Here is a 14,526-nt window from a genome sequence, read left to right on the forward strand (position 1 = left end):
TTTCCCGAATATGATTGGATTCAAGCATTTTTATTAATTTACATAAATGACAGTCCCCCAGCAAGCCCCCTAATGGGCATTGTTAATTTTCTAAGCCCTGCTGCAACTGCCCAAACTCCTGGAGTGTGTAAGGAAAATGTGCACTGTGCAGTTTGCAGTGCATTAAATCCTGCGCTAAAGTTATGTGACTTTTATATCAATATGGGGAGATTCATTTTTCCTCACTGTAATTTACAGATCTCTTTTCATTGGCTGGGAATGCAATTTGCCAAATGGATTACATTTGGTACTTTATTTTCTCTTCATAGCCAGTTCTTATGTAATGTATTTACAGTTCATCAGGCTTGATGGCTGGGTAATAAATCAGCACGCAGCACTCGAAGTTAAATGGTCAGGCTGCCTTTTGTGGGGGGGGCGGGGTGGAGTGGGGAGGGCCCTTCAACTCACTGTCTCCTGAGCTCTGGTTTCTGCCTACTGAGGTGGCCGTCCCTATTGAAGACATGCAGAGGATCCACCTGCGATTCATGTTTCGACATCGGTCATCCCTGGAATGTGAGTACCCAACCAAATGGCATCTCTGCAAAACCCCTAAGGGGAGAGGGGTGGGATCATTGCGTGGCCCAAGTATCATTTTTTTTCCTGACCTCAACAATGCTATTTTCAGCTAAGGATAAAGGAGAAAAGAACTTTGCCATGTCCTATGTGAAGTTGATGAAGGAAGATGGGACCACTCTGCATGACGGATGCCACGACTTGGTTGTCCTAAAGGTACCATGAGCTGGGATTAACTCTGCAGTGGGGAGCATGCAGGAAGTGAAGGGGAGATGGCAGGATGGCTTGGTAATTAAGGGCAGGGACCCCGGAGTCACACACATAGGGGCTTCCCAGCTGTGAGGCCTTGTACAAAGTCTTAACTTCTCTGGGCCTCCGTGTCCTCATCTATGAGCCCTCAGTGAGTAATTGTGAGGATTATATGAGTCAGTGCATGTAAACATGACATTGATGGGTACATGGAATTCTCAGTAAATGGAAGGTTATCGTTACATACAGAGTGGGCTTTGACTCTTGTTAAGACACCTGTGGGATGTACAGAAGACCAGCAAGAAATATTTGAGAGATTCCTCACTGTAGCTAATGGAAAAAAGTATCACAATTTAGGGTCCCGATCCTGCTGTTGACTAAATTGGAGTCATCTCACATGTCTTGCTGAGTCTCAGTTTCCTTTTCTTTAAGTGGCGATGGCCATGTTTATGACCATAAGATGAGCCACGCGAAAGGACCATGTAAAAGAGTATAGATAGCAGCTGCTGTTATTTTTACGTCATGAGACTTGCACTGTTCTCTAGAAGTGGGGAAGTATTTTCCTGATCTTATATGCATGCTTTCCCACAACCACTCCTGTGACAGTGGCGTGTCTCTAGCTAGCCCCTGGCTGGAGGCAAAGGGTATGGCTGTGAAACAGGGCAAGCCTCAGTGGCCAGCACAGGGATCAAACCCTTGCCCTTGACTTTCTCAGCATTGGAGGTTGGAGTTGCCCTTTTGCCTGTGGTCTGCATGGCAAACACAGCCTCATCAAAGCTTCACAACATGGTACTCTTCTCTGAGTCTCTTTGGCTTTTCCAGAACACCCCTTTTCCTTCTGTACAGGCTCTGTTTTCTCATTTTTGACGCATCAAGGTAGTTATTGGTTTAAAAGATTGTGAACTCATCGGGGGCAGAGTCCCAGTTGCAGTCAGTTTTCAATTTAGTCACCCTCCTTAAGCCTCAGTTTCCTCATCTGTAAACTGGAGATGATAACAGTATCCACAACAGTAACGACTGTTGTGAGGCTTAAATGACATGAACTAAGGCATATAAAGCACTTAGTGCAGCATCTAGTGCAGAGTAAGGGCTCAGTAAATGTTGACGGCTGTAATGCCTACCTCTAGTCATTCATTTCAGCATGCCAAGGGACTTACGTGTCTGTCATTTTACTGAGCGTTCTATATGCATTATGCCATCTAGTCTGCTCCAAATTTCTAGAAGTAGGTAATATGATTAATTCTCAGTTTAATCATGAGAAGAACGAGACACAGAGAGACCAAGGAATGTATCCAAAATGACACAGGCATGTGAATGGTAGAACAGGGTCTAAATACCATCACTTTCAGAATCTAGTGCCTTTGCTGTTAACTTCTTCTTTAAGCTGATTCCTTATCCTGCTGGTGGGCTTGTTTGTGTTAAGATCTTATAAAACTTAGAATGAATTAAAATATCCTGTTTGGGAATCTTCAGTTCCCTCTGTGCCGTTAATGAAGTCCACAGAGCCTTCAGGTGGTTGATCAACCCCTTTCCCATTAACGTAACCTTGGGTTCTCGCCTATTTTGTGGAAAAAGAGCCCTGCCTTACTAGCTGGTGTTCACTGCTCCTCTTATGATGTCCCTCACTGTTTCTGATCCTCTCTACCTACAGTGTGTAATCTGGCCACTGCAAACTCTGTGTAGCATTGGGTGCATACCCTTGGCTTGGGGAAGTAACCAAGGTGTTGTTTCCAGGGCGACAGCAAGAAGATGGAGGACGCCAGTGCTTACCTGACTCTTCCTTCTTACCGACACCATGTGGAAAACAAGGGGGCTACCTTGAGTCGAAGCTCCAGCAGTGTCGGGGGGCTCTCTGTCAGCTCCCGGGATGTATTCTCCATTTCTACGCTGGTGTGCTCCACAAAGCTCACCCAGAATGGTATCGGAAACATTGATAGCTCTGTGTGTGTGTGTGTGTGTGTGTGTGTGTGTGTGTGTGTGTGTGTGTGTGTATGTATGTGTGGGCAGGCCAGGGGAGGTCCTGATATGGACAGTTTAGGCCAGTAATAGTAATTCTGCTTGTCTGGACTCTATTTTAGTGGGTTTGCTGGGTTTGCTGAAGTGGCGTATGAAGCCACAACTGCTACAGGAGAATTTAGAAAAATTGAAGATTGTCGATGGAGAAGAAGTAGTAAAGGTCAGTGGGGCTTCATTTTGCCTGTATTTATCCACCAGTGACAGAGCTTTAAATCATGGGTGGCTTCAGGGGAGAGATGAAGTGCTGAGGGAGATAGGACAACTTTGCTCCTGACAATGGGATACAGTGTCCCAAGTCGGCATTAGAAGCCTTTATTGGTAAATCTGGGGGATGATGTGGTTCAGTGATGCTGAATCTTGAGCAGGAGAAAAGTGTGGTTGTGCTCAGTCTCTGGAAATAGATCAACTTTGGTGTAGATCCCAGTTCAACTGCTTGCCAGCTTTATGTGATAGTATTATCAATATGACATATTTTGCAGGGTTGTGAGCATTCAAGATGATAAATATTTAAAAATTACTCAGCAAGTCTCTTACACGTAATGCACAATAATTGAACTAATGCATATGAAAATGTACAAAGTTCAACAAATAGTAACTATTATTTATTTTTGTTGTTGTAAGTTGCTATAGTAGTATGATCTCTTAGTATTATCTACATGTTGCTATTAGAAATAAAAAGTATTCTTGGTTTCTGCTGCTTTGAGAACGTTATGTATTAAACATGAGAAAAGGAAAGACATCAGCGCTCACATTTTAGGTGAAACAAGCAGAAAACAATGCAAACGTCAGACGTATTGCTGTGTCCACATGGTGGTGGAGAATATAGTGTCTGAAGTGCAGATCTAATGAAAGCAACTGTCTCTCCAGCACGATGAATTGGGACAACTGTTTCCCAGATGTCCTGGTGATCTTGGTTCCATTGGGAACCTGGTACAGCTAGAAACTCTGAGACTGAACATCTTTATGTAGTAGCTCTGTGTTTCGACTATAGGAAATATTGACCCATCTCTTAGGAGGGAGGGGTATCAAATTTTAGTTAATTGCCCATACATGGAGAAACAATGGTGGAATTTCCAGATCAGTGCTTTAACTGTGCACTGTTGACCCACCTACCTGGTTCAACAATGGCAGGGAAATTCCCCAGACATCCTTTTATAAGGCCTGTCACCTTTGGCAGCCAGGAAAAGTCATCTGAAAGGGAATTCTGTTGTCTCCCTTTTGCATTCTTTTTTTTCTTTTTTTTAGAAAAAAATTATTATTGATGTATACTCTACATACAGTAACATATGTACGGAGCACTTATCTTAAGAGTACAGTTCAGTGTATTTTTACACATGTACACAACTGTGTACCCACCACCTAGGTCAAGGTACAGAACATTTTTAGCATTGCAGTAGGTTCCCTCTTACCCCTTCTCCGTCAGTAACCTATTCGGGGGTAACCACTAAGCTGACTACCATCATTATAGATGGGGTTTTTGCCTGTTTTTGAATTTCATAAAAAAGAGAGTGATAATGAATGAACATTTCTGAGTCTGACTTATCTTACCCTGCACAATGCTCACAAGAGTTATATTCATCATTCCACGTTGAAGTAGTTTGCTCTTTTTTTATTGCTGTGGAGTATTCTATAATGTGGAAATGCCACCCTATACTTATCCACTCTGCTGAAGATGGACAACTGGGTTGCTCCAAGTTCTGGCTCTTGTGAGTAAAGTACCTGGCCCTCCTGAACATGGCACATGGTGGATGTGTGCCCTCATTCTCTTGGGTAAACACTGATGAGTGGGACTGCTGGGTCACCTACACTCTTTCTTACAAGACCTTCATTATTTTGCCCAGTTTCTCCAGGATACTCTGGATGCCCTCTTCAACATCATGATGGAACATTCTCAAAGTAATGAGTATGACATCCTCGTCTTTGATGCTTTGGTAAGAGAGAGGGGGCCGGTGTTTAGTGACATTAGGCATTAACGTGTGTCTCACCGTGAGAACACAGAGAACTTACGGCCCACATGGCCCTTTTCATGAATTTTTTGGAGGCATTGTAACATTTGGCAACCAGACCAATGAACAAGTTGCTGTTGCCCTTCGTTTGCTTCGAGTTCATTTGAAAGCATGGGCAGGGTGATTAAAAGGGGAGTGTTTAAGTGCTGATGGTGGATTGGCCCTGGTTGAAAGTACATGAAGCTGGATACCGTGAATAGTCGCTTTGGCTTTCCATGAATGCGGGGAGTGAGTCCTTGGCCAGGTTGTAAAGCACCCAAAATGTTTACCTTCTTCCTGCTCAGTCTCCAACTCAGCGGTTGTTACACTCCTCCTGCCCACCCAGAACATTTTAGAGTGGGTGGTACACCAGCCAGATCTGTCTCCTTTCCACCTTTCAAAATGGTCTGTTCTTCCTCTTGTGGTCCCAGCTCACATCTTCTCAATGTCATGTCAAAATAAACATAAAAAAAAATCTGCATTAAGGTATCAGTGACCAATAAAGTATGAATGTGTCAACCCTTTGTGTCAGTGACATTTACATTTTTAAAGAGCTTACTTGGAGACAACTGTGACTTAATCCAGTGCTTCCCACTAGGGCCTCCTAGAAAGCTGTGTCTAAGGAAATATGCTTCCTGACAAAAAGATCCTTTGATTAAAGAACTTAGGGAAGTGCTGACCATTGCATGACTCTCTTGGAGATTTACAGTGCACATAAGCATATGGAAGACTCTGTAAGGCCTGCAATAAAGAAGGCAGTCTAAGGTTGATAACTTGAGATTTCTCAAGCTTATCTGACCGTGAAACCCGGTAGCATACTTCATGAAATACTTTTGAGTAGAGGTACTACCTTAACGAAAAGGACTGAAGCTATATTAGTGACCTAATTCCTGGGCAAAAGAATTTGATAGGGATTCAGTTATGCCACGTGAATACAGCTTCCTGTCCTGGGTCTGCCCACAAAACACTGATTCCTTGCTTCTTCCTCAAGATCTACATAATAGGACTCATTGCTGACCGGAAATTCCAGCATTTCAACACCGTTCTGGAGGCTTACATTCAACAGCATTTCAGTGCTACCCTAGCTTACAAGTAAGTAACTGTGTACTTCCTACTTGCCCTGCCAGGATGCCTAGGTCACAAAAACTTGAGTAGTTTCTTTTTGTCACCAGCCTGTGTGATTTCTACCTTTTTTGACAAAACCCAATCTGGCTGTGTTATTTGGATTAAATAAAAATATGCAAACTCATAGGTTGGTATGAATATTTTATGGTGGCAGAAGTACATGGAAGTGTTTGCTCGTTCGTTCATTCATTTAGTCAGTCAGCTATCATTTATTGAACAGCTACTTGTGATAACACACTGGGATTCAAAGGCTAGAGAGAAGGAAGTGCATATGACAAGTAGCTCAGTACAGCTTGAGGGTTAGAGATCAGAGATGATGCTGGAAAACTTGGTGGAGGCCTGTTTGTGAAGGGACCTGGAAAAGCAGGCCAAGTAGTTCAAAGTCTACCCTGCTGGTAATAAAGAAACATGGTAAGTTTCCAGGCAACGGAGTTCCATGATATCACAAGAGCATTTTCTGTGGGAAGAAAAAGCTGAAAAGAACATTGTCACCACATCATCCCCCCCTCACATCCTCATTGGGACTAGTTTTCCCAGTCAAAAGATTTTTTCCTCACTACTTTTCCTTTGCTGGCTTTTTATGGACAGGAAATACTTATTCACTCCCTGTATTAAACATATATTTTTAAGCAGAGTTATTTTTATGGTATAAATGAGTAAGTGAGCTTGGCTATACCATCACCTCTAACCTTTGATTGAATGCCTTATAATTTAGTAAACAAATTAATTACCATGCTGTGGGCTGAAAAGAGATGTATTTTGAAAATATAATCCCTTATTCAGGAAATTGATGATGGTGCTGAAGACTTACTTGGATACCTCCAGCAGAGGAGAGCAATGTGAGCCAATTTTAAGAACGCTGAAAGCTTTGGAATATGTGTTCAAGTTCATTGTTCGGTCAAGGACATTATTTTCACAGTGAGTACTAGTTATGTAAGAGTGATTGATTAGCTCTGCAATTCCTCTGGGGTACAGCAGTATTTGTGCCATTGGAGAAACTCTTTTACAAAATTACAACCAGCTGCTGATCAAAAACAGCTTAAAAATCCAACTTAGAGAGTTATGAATAGGTAATAATTGTTCCAAGTTCATTTGGGGAAAAAAAGAAGGAATCTTCATATGTTGAAGAGTTATGTCTCCTCCAGTGACTATGATTTGTGATTTGAGGCTCTTCTGCATTTCATCTAACATTCTTCACTTGATTTGAGATATGGTGAAAACCTTCCAGGAATCTATATTCCATGGGGATGGGGAAGCAGAACTCAGAGAATTTGACATTTATTTGGCTCTAGGAGGATGCACATGACAGATGAGCGGATATTTGCAGCTGATCCGCCTGTCCGTGAAATCCTAGTGGCCAAAAAAGTGAGCTGACATGTTAGAGCACCTACGAGATTTGATATTCGATGGTCAGCATCACAGAGGTTAGATACCCGTTTAAAAGGCTTTAGAGGTGGAGTCATTCCAATGCAACCTGCAAAATAACAATTTATGTGTCTCCTGGCTACAAGGCAAAGTTAGGCAGGGAATTGGTTGTGTGTGTGACCAGGTTGGTTGTGTGTGATGGGAAATAAGAAGAAGCATACAGGAAATGTATTGTCCGGATTCTTATCGGTGCAAAGGAAGAGCGTGCAACTCAAGCTGACTCAGGGGGAAATAGGACTTTATTTTATTTCTCATTATTGAAAAATCTTGGGGTAGTTGGCCTTCGGTACGGCTGGATCCAGATGCTTAGTGTCATTCGGATAGTCTCTGTCTCTCTAGATCTTGGCTCTGCTTTCCTTTTGTTGGCTGCCTTCTGAGGCAAGTTTTCCAACGGGGAAGCCACTGGGAAACTCAGATTCATATTCTACTAGCTTAAGCAACTCTAGGTTCCCTGTTGTTCGACCAAAATCCTATGCCAAGAACTACCTTGGGTCATGTGCTAAGGTCTTAAACAGTGTGACCAGGAGAATGAATATGCAGATTGTGTACTTACGGTCACATGTTCACCGCTGGAGCCATGGGTCAGGTCAGCAACTTAACGGTATGAACTTGTTTACTTGAAGGGATGGTTTCTCAAAAAAAAAAAAAAGTAGAAGTCCGTAAATCATCATTCTGATCAAGACATTGGATGAGTTATGAAAGCTTCATACTCAAAGGCAGCTGAAATGGGTAATGATTTGAGATTCTCCTTTGTAGGAGAATTCTTTGATATTTCAGTTGATGAATAGAAAGAGATGAGTGTCTTGAACCATGTCACAAAACATATGTCACTTAGGCTATTCTACAAGTGAAATATCTGTTTCGATTCCTCTGTTTTGTCAGATAGTCAAGGCAGAGACTGTGTATTGAAGTCTTAGGAGTATTCTTGAACTTGAAAGAATCTGTGAATTATTTGAAAACCAGTAAGAGACAATTATGGGTCTTCCTAAGAGTTGAACTCTTGGAGAGGTTCAAGGATTCAAACGTTGTAATTCCAGATTAGGCAATGATATCCTATCCCATCTCCAAGCGAGAACTTCAGATCTACAAGAACATATCTTTTCCATGTATCATATCTTATGCCTCAATTTGCCCTTTTAATTTATTTCTCTTCCCTCCCTCCCCCCATTCCTTATTTCTTTCCTTCCTCCCTCCCTCCCTCTCTTCCTTTCCTTCCTTCCTTCCTTCCTCCTTGTCTTACCTCTCTTAGTCTTCGTCTCTTTCCTCCACTGGGACAAAGAGCATTTGTACATTTGCTTTCTTCTTTTCTACCTGAAGGCATGTCATCTTGCAGAGCCCCCAGCTCTTCATTCAGTGCTGCTGGAACTCTAAGTGAGGTCTGGCTTCTTAAGGAGTAGGATAATCTGTTATTCTCTTATGTACCCTCAGCATAGCATATATAGAACGTCACTGACACTCAAGAGCGCTTGTTGGATGAAGTGCATTCTGGGGGCTAGGAGAAGCCATTTGGTCAGAGGAGATGTCTCGAAGGTAATCCAGACATAACCTTGAATCCTTTCTCATGATCAGAAATATAGGCTGACCTGCAAGGAGTGTCTGGGACCTCATGCCGAGGGAAGGTAGTAGGTCTTGTTCATTCTAGAATCTTTCACAATGGGTTCTCTTCAGTGGAGCCTCAGGGACATTGGGAAGTGATGGTAGTATTTCCCCAAGCTAGAAGGGCATTTTACTTGGGAATGGAAGATGGACGTTTCAGTGCTTTGAGATTTCTAAGCCAGCTGGTGGGAAATTGTAATATAATTATTGCTTTGGGAGCTTGTTGTGTCTGGTATTGCGTTTCCATTTCCTGTTATTCCTTTGTCTTTCCTCGTGTGCATAGTGACAGCTGATCCAGCTCCCATTAATTGTTCCCTGCCATTTTTTCTTTGTGCATGCTGCACATGAGCATTTCCAAGCGCTAGGGATTTTCCTGTATCAATACGCAGGATGCAGTCGGGTAAGAGAGGAAGAAAACTTGTTGAGAAGGATTGGAACTTTTTTTTCTTTAACATCTTTATTGGAGTATGATTGCTTTACAATGGTGTGCTAGTTTCTGCTATATAACAAAGTGAATCAGCTCTACGTATACATGTATCCCCATATCCCCTCCCTCTTGCGTCTCCCTCCCTCCCTCCCTATCCCACCCCTCTAGGTGGTCACAGAGCACCGAGCTGATCTCCCTGTGCTATGCGGCTGCTTCCCACTAGCTATCTGTTTTACATTTGGTAGTGTATATATGTCCATACCACTCTCTCACTTTGCCCCAGCTTACCCTTCCCCATCCCTGTGTCCTCAAGTCCATTCTCTACGTCTGTGTTTTTATTCCTGTTCTGCCCCTAGGTTCTTCAGAACCATTTTTTTCCCCTTTAGATTCCATATATATGTGTTAGCATACGGTATTTGTTTTTCTCTTTCTGACTTACTTCACTCTGTCTGACAGACTCTAGGTCCATCCACCTCACTACAAATAACTCAATTTTGTTTCTTTTTATGGCTGAGTAATATTCCATTGTATATCTGTGCCACATCTTTTTATCCATTCATCTGTTGATGGACACTTAGGTTGCTTCCATGTCCTGGCTACTGTAAATAGGGCTGCAATGAACGTTGTGGTACATGACTCTTTTTGAATTATGGTTTTCTCAGGGTATCTGCCCGGTAGTGGGATTGCTGGGTCATATGGTAGTTCTATTTTTAGTTTTTTAAGGAACCTCCATACTTTTCTCCATAGTGGCTGTATCAATTTACGTTCCCACCAACAGTGCAAGAGGGTTCCCTTTTCTCCACACCCTCTCCAGCATTTATTGTTTCTGGGTTTTTCTGATGATGCCCATTCTCACCGGTGTGAGGTGATACCTCATTGTAGTTTTGATTTGCATTTCTCTAATGATTAGTGATGGTGAACATCCTTTCATGTGTTTGTTGGCAATCTGTATATCTTCTTTGGAGAAATGCCTATTTAGGTCTTCTGCCCATTTTTGGATTGGGTTGTTTGATTTTTTTGATATTGAGCTGCATGAGCTGCTTGTAAATTTTGGAGATTATTCCTTTGTCAGTTGCTTCATTTGCAAATATTTTCTCCCATTCTGAGGGTTGTCTTTTCATCTTGTTTATGGTTTCCTTTGCTGTGCAAAAGCTTTTAAGTTTCATTAGGTCCCATTTGTTTATTTTTGTTTTTATTTCCCTTTCTCTAGGAGGTGGGTCAAAAAGGATCCTGCTGTGATTTATGTCATAGAGTGCTCTGCCTGTGTTTTCCCCTAAGAGTTTGATAGTGTCTGGCCTTACATTTAGGTCTTTAATCCATCTTGAGTTTTTTTGTGTGTATGGTGTTAGGGAGCGTTCTAATTTCATTCTTTTCCATGTAGCTGTCCAGTTTTCCCAGCACCACTTATTGAAGAGACTGTCTTTTCTCCACTGTATACTCTTGCCTCCTTCATCAAAGATAAGGTGACCATATGTGCGTGGGTTTATCTCTGGGCTTTCTATCCTGTTCCATTGATCTATATTTCTGTTTTTGTGCCAGTACCATGCTGTCTTGATTACTGTAGCTTTGTAGTATAGTTTGAAGCCAGGGAGCCGGATTCTTCCAGCTCCGTTTTTCTTTTTCAAGATTGCTTTGGCTCTTCAGGGTTTTTTGTGTTTCCATACAAATTGTGAAATTTTTTGTTCTAGTTCTGTGAAAAATGCCATTGGTTGTTTGATAGCGATTGCATTGAATCTGTAGATTGCTTTGGGTAGTATAGTCATTTTCACAATGTTGATTCTTCCAATCCAAGAACATGGTATATCTCTCCATCTGTTTGTATCACCTTTAATTTCTTTCATCAGGGTCTTATAATTTTCTGCACACAGGTCTTTTGTCTCCTTAGGTCAGTTTATTCCTAGGTATTTTATTCTTTTTGTTACAGTGGTAAATGGGACTGTTTCCTTAATTTCTCTTTCAGATTTTTCGTCATTAGTGTATAGAAATTCAAGAGATTTCTGTGCATTTATTTTGTACGGGATTGGAATTTTTGTAAGGATTATTCATTTCTGTCACATAGCCAAAGAAAATGATTTTCCTGTCCCCTCTTCTTATGTCAGTAGCTCCTGAGTCAAAGTCTGGACAGGTGTCTCTGGGCACATGCCTGTGCCATAGTTGCAATGGAAGCTGGCAGAGCAGGTTTGAGCTTCTGTCATAGGGAGGCAGGCTTCAAAATATGGGGAATTCTAAATTGTAGGAAGTGAGTCCAAAAGATGCTGAGTGGCCATAAATATGACCAGTATCCACTGGGCTTTTCTAGATTGACTGAGCCCCTGGGAGGTATAGAGCATAGTGAGGAACATTGAGAAGGAGCCGAAGTGATTATGTTGTAGGCATTGAGTTTCTTTACAAACCCCCTTGCAGTGCCTTTTATCCTGAACCTCAGACAACCAGCTGAGCTGGTCCCCAGGATTTCTCAGCCTGTGGAATTACTCAGAGTCTGTGGTAGTCCATGCTTCCCTGATCCACGTGGTGGACACTCCAGGAAGAGCTCCCCTTCCTGCTGGCCAGGCACATAGTAATGAGACTGCAGAGCTTCTGTAAGGATGACTTACCGAATGAGAGAAGATCCAGAGCTCTGTTCCGCAATGATAGCGTTTGCTCCTGCTTGTCTGTGTTCCTTGTAAATCTTGGTGCTGCCGTAGGCTGGAGTATAGGGGATAGTGTGGGACATGGTTATGTTCACGCTGTACTGGACAGTGTTGGCTCAGTGATGGTCAGTGCTCACACTGGACACTTCCTGTCCCCGTGAGCACCTGGCTTAGTGACTTAACCTCTCTGAGCCTCAGTTTCCCCACCCATGAATGAGGATAAACCAGCTTTTAGTGTTTTGATGATGAAATGAGATTATATGTACAAAGTTTCCATGTAGTGTCTGATATTTATTGCGTGAGCAAAATAAATCTGTTAGCTGTTATGTTTTCACCTAGGAGAGACAGAAAGGGTACTTGTTTCAAAAACTCAGGTTAGAAAGAGAAAATTTTAGTGTCTTGATTCATGCTCACAGTCTAGCTTACTGTTCATGCTATACAAAACATTTCTTGCTCTCTATTTTTTAGGAGGACGGGACACCTTTACCCAGGTGTCTGTGCATTTAGAGGATCTCAATGTAGGGAATTTTTATGGCTCCATGAATTCACCTGGGTCTGCTGCTGGCCCACTGCATGGGCCCTGCTTTTGTCTGTGGCTCCCACTTCCCCTGTGTGTGTGGTCAGGCCCCTGTGGCCCAAGCAGCTGTGTACCCAGCTCTCCCTCTGTTCCCTGCTTGCTCTGCCTGTCTTTTCTTTGGCCTCAGGCCTTCTGCTCTTGTTACAGACCTGCTTAGTTCTTGCTTTCCCCTCCTTCTCCACGTTATCCCTCTCCTGGGGCTGCTCTGCCGTCACACGCTTCTCCTTCACCACGCTCATCCACATCTTTTGCTTGCGAGTCAGTCAGCTCAGGGGGTAAAGGCACTGTCTCTGGAGCTAGGCTACTTGGGTTTGAATTCTGCCTTTGAATCCTATCACTACCAGTTATGAAGGTTTATGACCTTGGGCAGATTAAATAATCTGCCCAAAGCTCAGTTTCCTTGTGTGTAAAACAGGCAAGTACGGAACAACCCTTGCAGGGTGGTTGTGCAGACTCACTGAGCTAATGGACATCAGGCATGTGGCACAGTGCCTGTCACATAGCGAGTGCCCACGGTTATGATGTCCTGCTAAGTGCGTTTCACTCATGATCTCCATCAGCCTTCACAGAAATGCGGTGGAGAACCTCATCTCCTGACTTCACCTCCTCCTACGCCTCTCTCACTCTGTGCTGGCCTCACAGGCCTCCTTGCTGTGACTCAAGTTCCCAATGCAGGGCCTTCGCACCCTTTCCCAGACAACTGCTTGCTCACCCACTTGCCTCTTTTACAGCTTTATTCAGACTTCTCCTTCATTCCCTTATGTACAGTGGCAACCCCTGCCCCTGGCACTTCTTTTTTTGGTTTGTTTTTTTGTTATTCTATATCATGCTTTTAATACAAACTTAAAAAAATCTGGAACAATATAAACTGTACAGATTTGATCAATCTTTTTGTTTTGTTTTCAAACTAAATCTCTAAACACACCAATGTTCCATTCCAAAATATTGCACAACATTCTGAATACAAGATGCTTGATTGTATTCCTCCTTCACTAAAGAAAGCAAATTCATTACCCTGCTCCCCCCCGAGCTCGTCTCCATGTTGCCTCAGTGCCCCCCTTCCCACCCCCAGGGGTCAAACTAGAGAATCTACAGCTCACTGCATTGAGAAAAAGACATCATTCTGGACTGAAAGTTTACGTTCTTTACAAGACGATCCACCTTTTGATTTGTTCCTGGGAAGGAGGGGTAGACAGAGGTTGGGGAAAGGGGAGAAGTAGATTTTATTCTCCTCTTCTTTTATTTTAAAGTTTGTTTTTCCTGAAAAAATATCTTTCTCTCCTCTTAAGAAAAAATCTTGAGAAGAAAAAAATTACGTTTTTTATGTTAGAAATATACGTATATTCTGTATACCTCTTACATTTTACAAATGTAGCAAATTATTTAATACAAACGGACACCAAAAAATGTAAAAAAATAAAAAAAAGTTTTCCTATGAAACCAGGTAAATTAGTGCAGATTTTTGTTTCGTTTTCTTAAAATAAAGTTGAAGCAAAAATACCTAGATTTGAGACAGACAGACTGAAGTGGGCCCAAGAGCCCAGCACAGGAGTCATGCTCCTGATCACACATTTTTCTTCGTATTTCAAAAGACCCTAAGGGGTTGGTCTCCCCCTCCCTGTATGTGGTGAGGAACAAGCCGACCAGGGTGTGGTAGGTGCCTGTGTGCGTGAGTCGGGGAGGAGGGGCTGGAAGGGGGCCTAAGGCAGCATCCAGCCTTTCCCAGAGAGCAGCCTGGGCCTGTCACCTGGCCCCTGGCACTTCTGATTGCCCTCCCGTTCACTCTGCTTTCTGTCATTTTTCCTCCCCATGGAACTAACCACATGTTAACATACAATAATAAGTTATGACATTCTAGCGCTCTCCCTGCTAGAATGTCAGCTCCACGAGGACAGGAGTCTTTGACTATTTCGTGCTGCATTCCAAGTGCTGAGGACAGCACCC

General features: G+C 42.7%; 1 protein-coding gene across 1 annotated transcript in view; it reads left to right on the top strand.

The window, feature by feature from the left end:
• DOCK2 (dedicator of cytokinesis 2) overlaps nt 1-14,526 on the top strand; it is a 417,766-nt gene that overhangs the window by 65,407 nt on the left and 337,833 nt on the right. Inside the window, exons 16-22 of the mRNA XM_068534609.1 lie at nt 480-552; nt 665-768; nt 2,536-2,719; nt 2,880-2,977; nt 4,659-4,748; nt 5,794-5,894; nt 6,711-6,845. Of these exons, the coding sequence (XP_068390710.1) occupies nt 480-552; nt 665-768; nt 2,536-2,719; nt 2,880-2,977; nt 4,659-4,748; nt 5,794-5,894; nt 6,711-6,845 (785 nt within the window). The remainder of the gene's footprint in view (nt 1-479; nt 553-664; nt 769-2,535; nt 2,720-2,879; nt 2,978-4,658; nt 4,749-5,793; nt 5,895-6,710; nt 6,846-14,526) is intronic.

The sequence above is a fragment of the Eschrichtius robustus genome, chromosome 2 (assembly GCF_028021215.1).
Source record: "Eschrichtius robustus isolate mEscRob2 chromosome 2, mEscRob2.pri, whole genome shotgun sequence".
Taxonomy (NCBI): Eukaryota; Metazoa; Chordata; class Mammalia; order Artiodactyla; family Eschrichtiidae; genus Eschrichtius; species Eschrichtius robustus.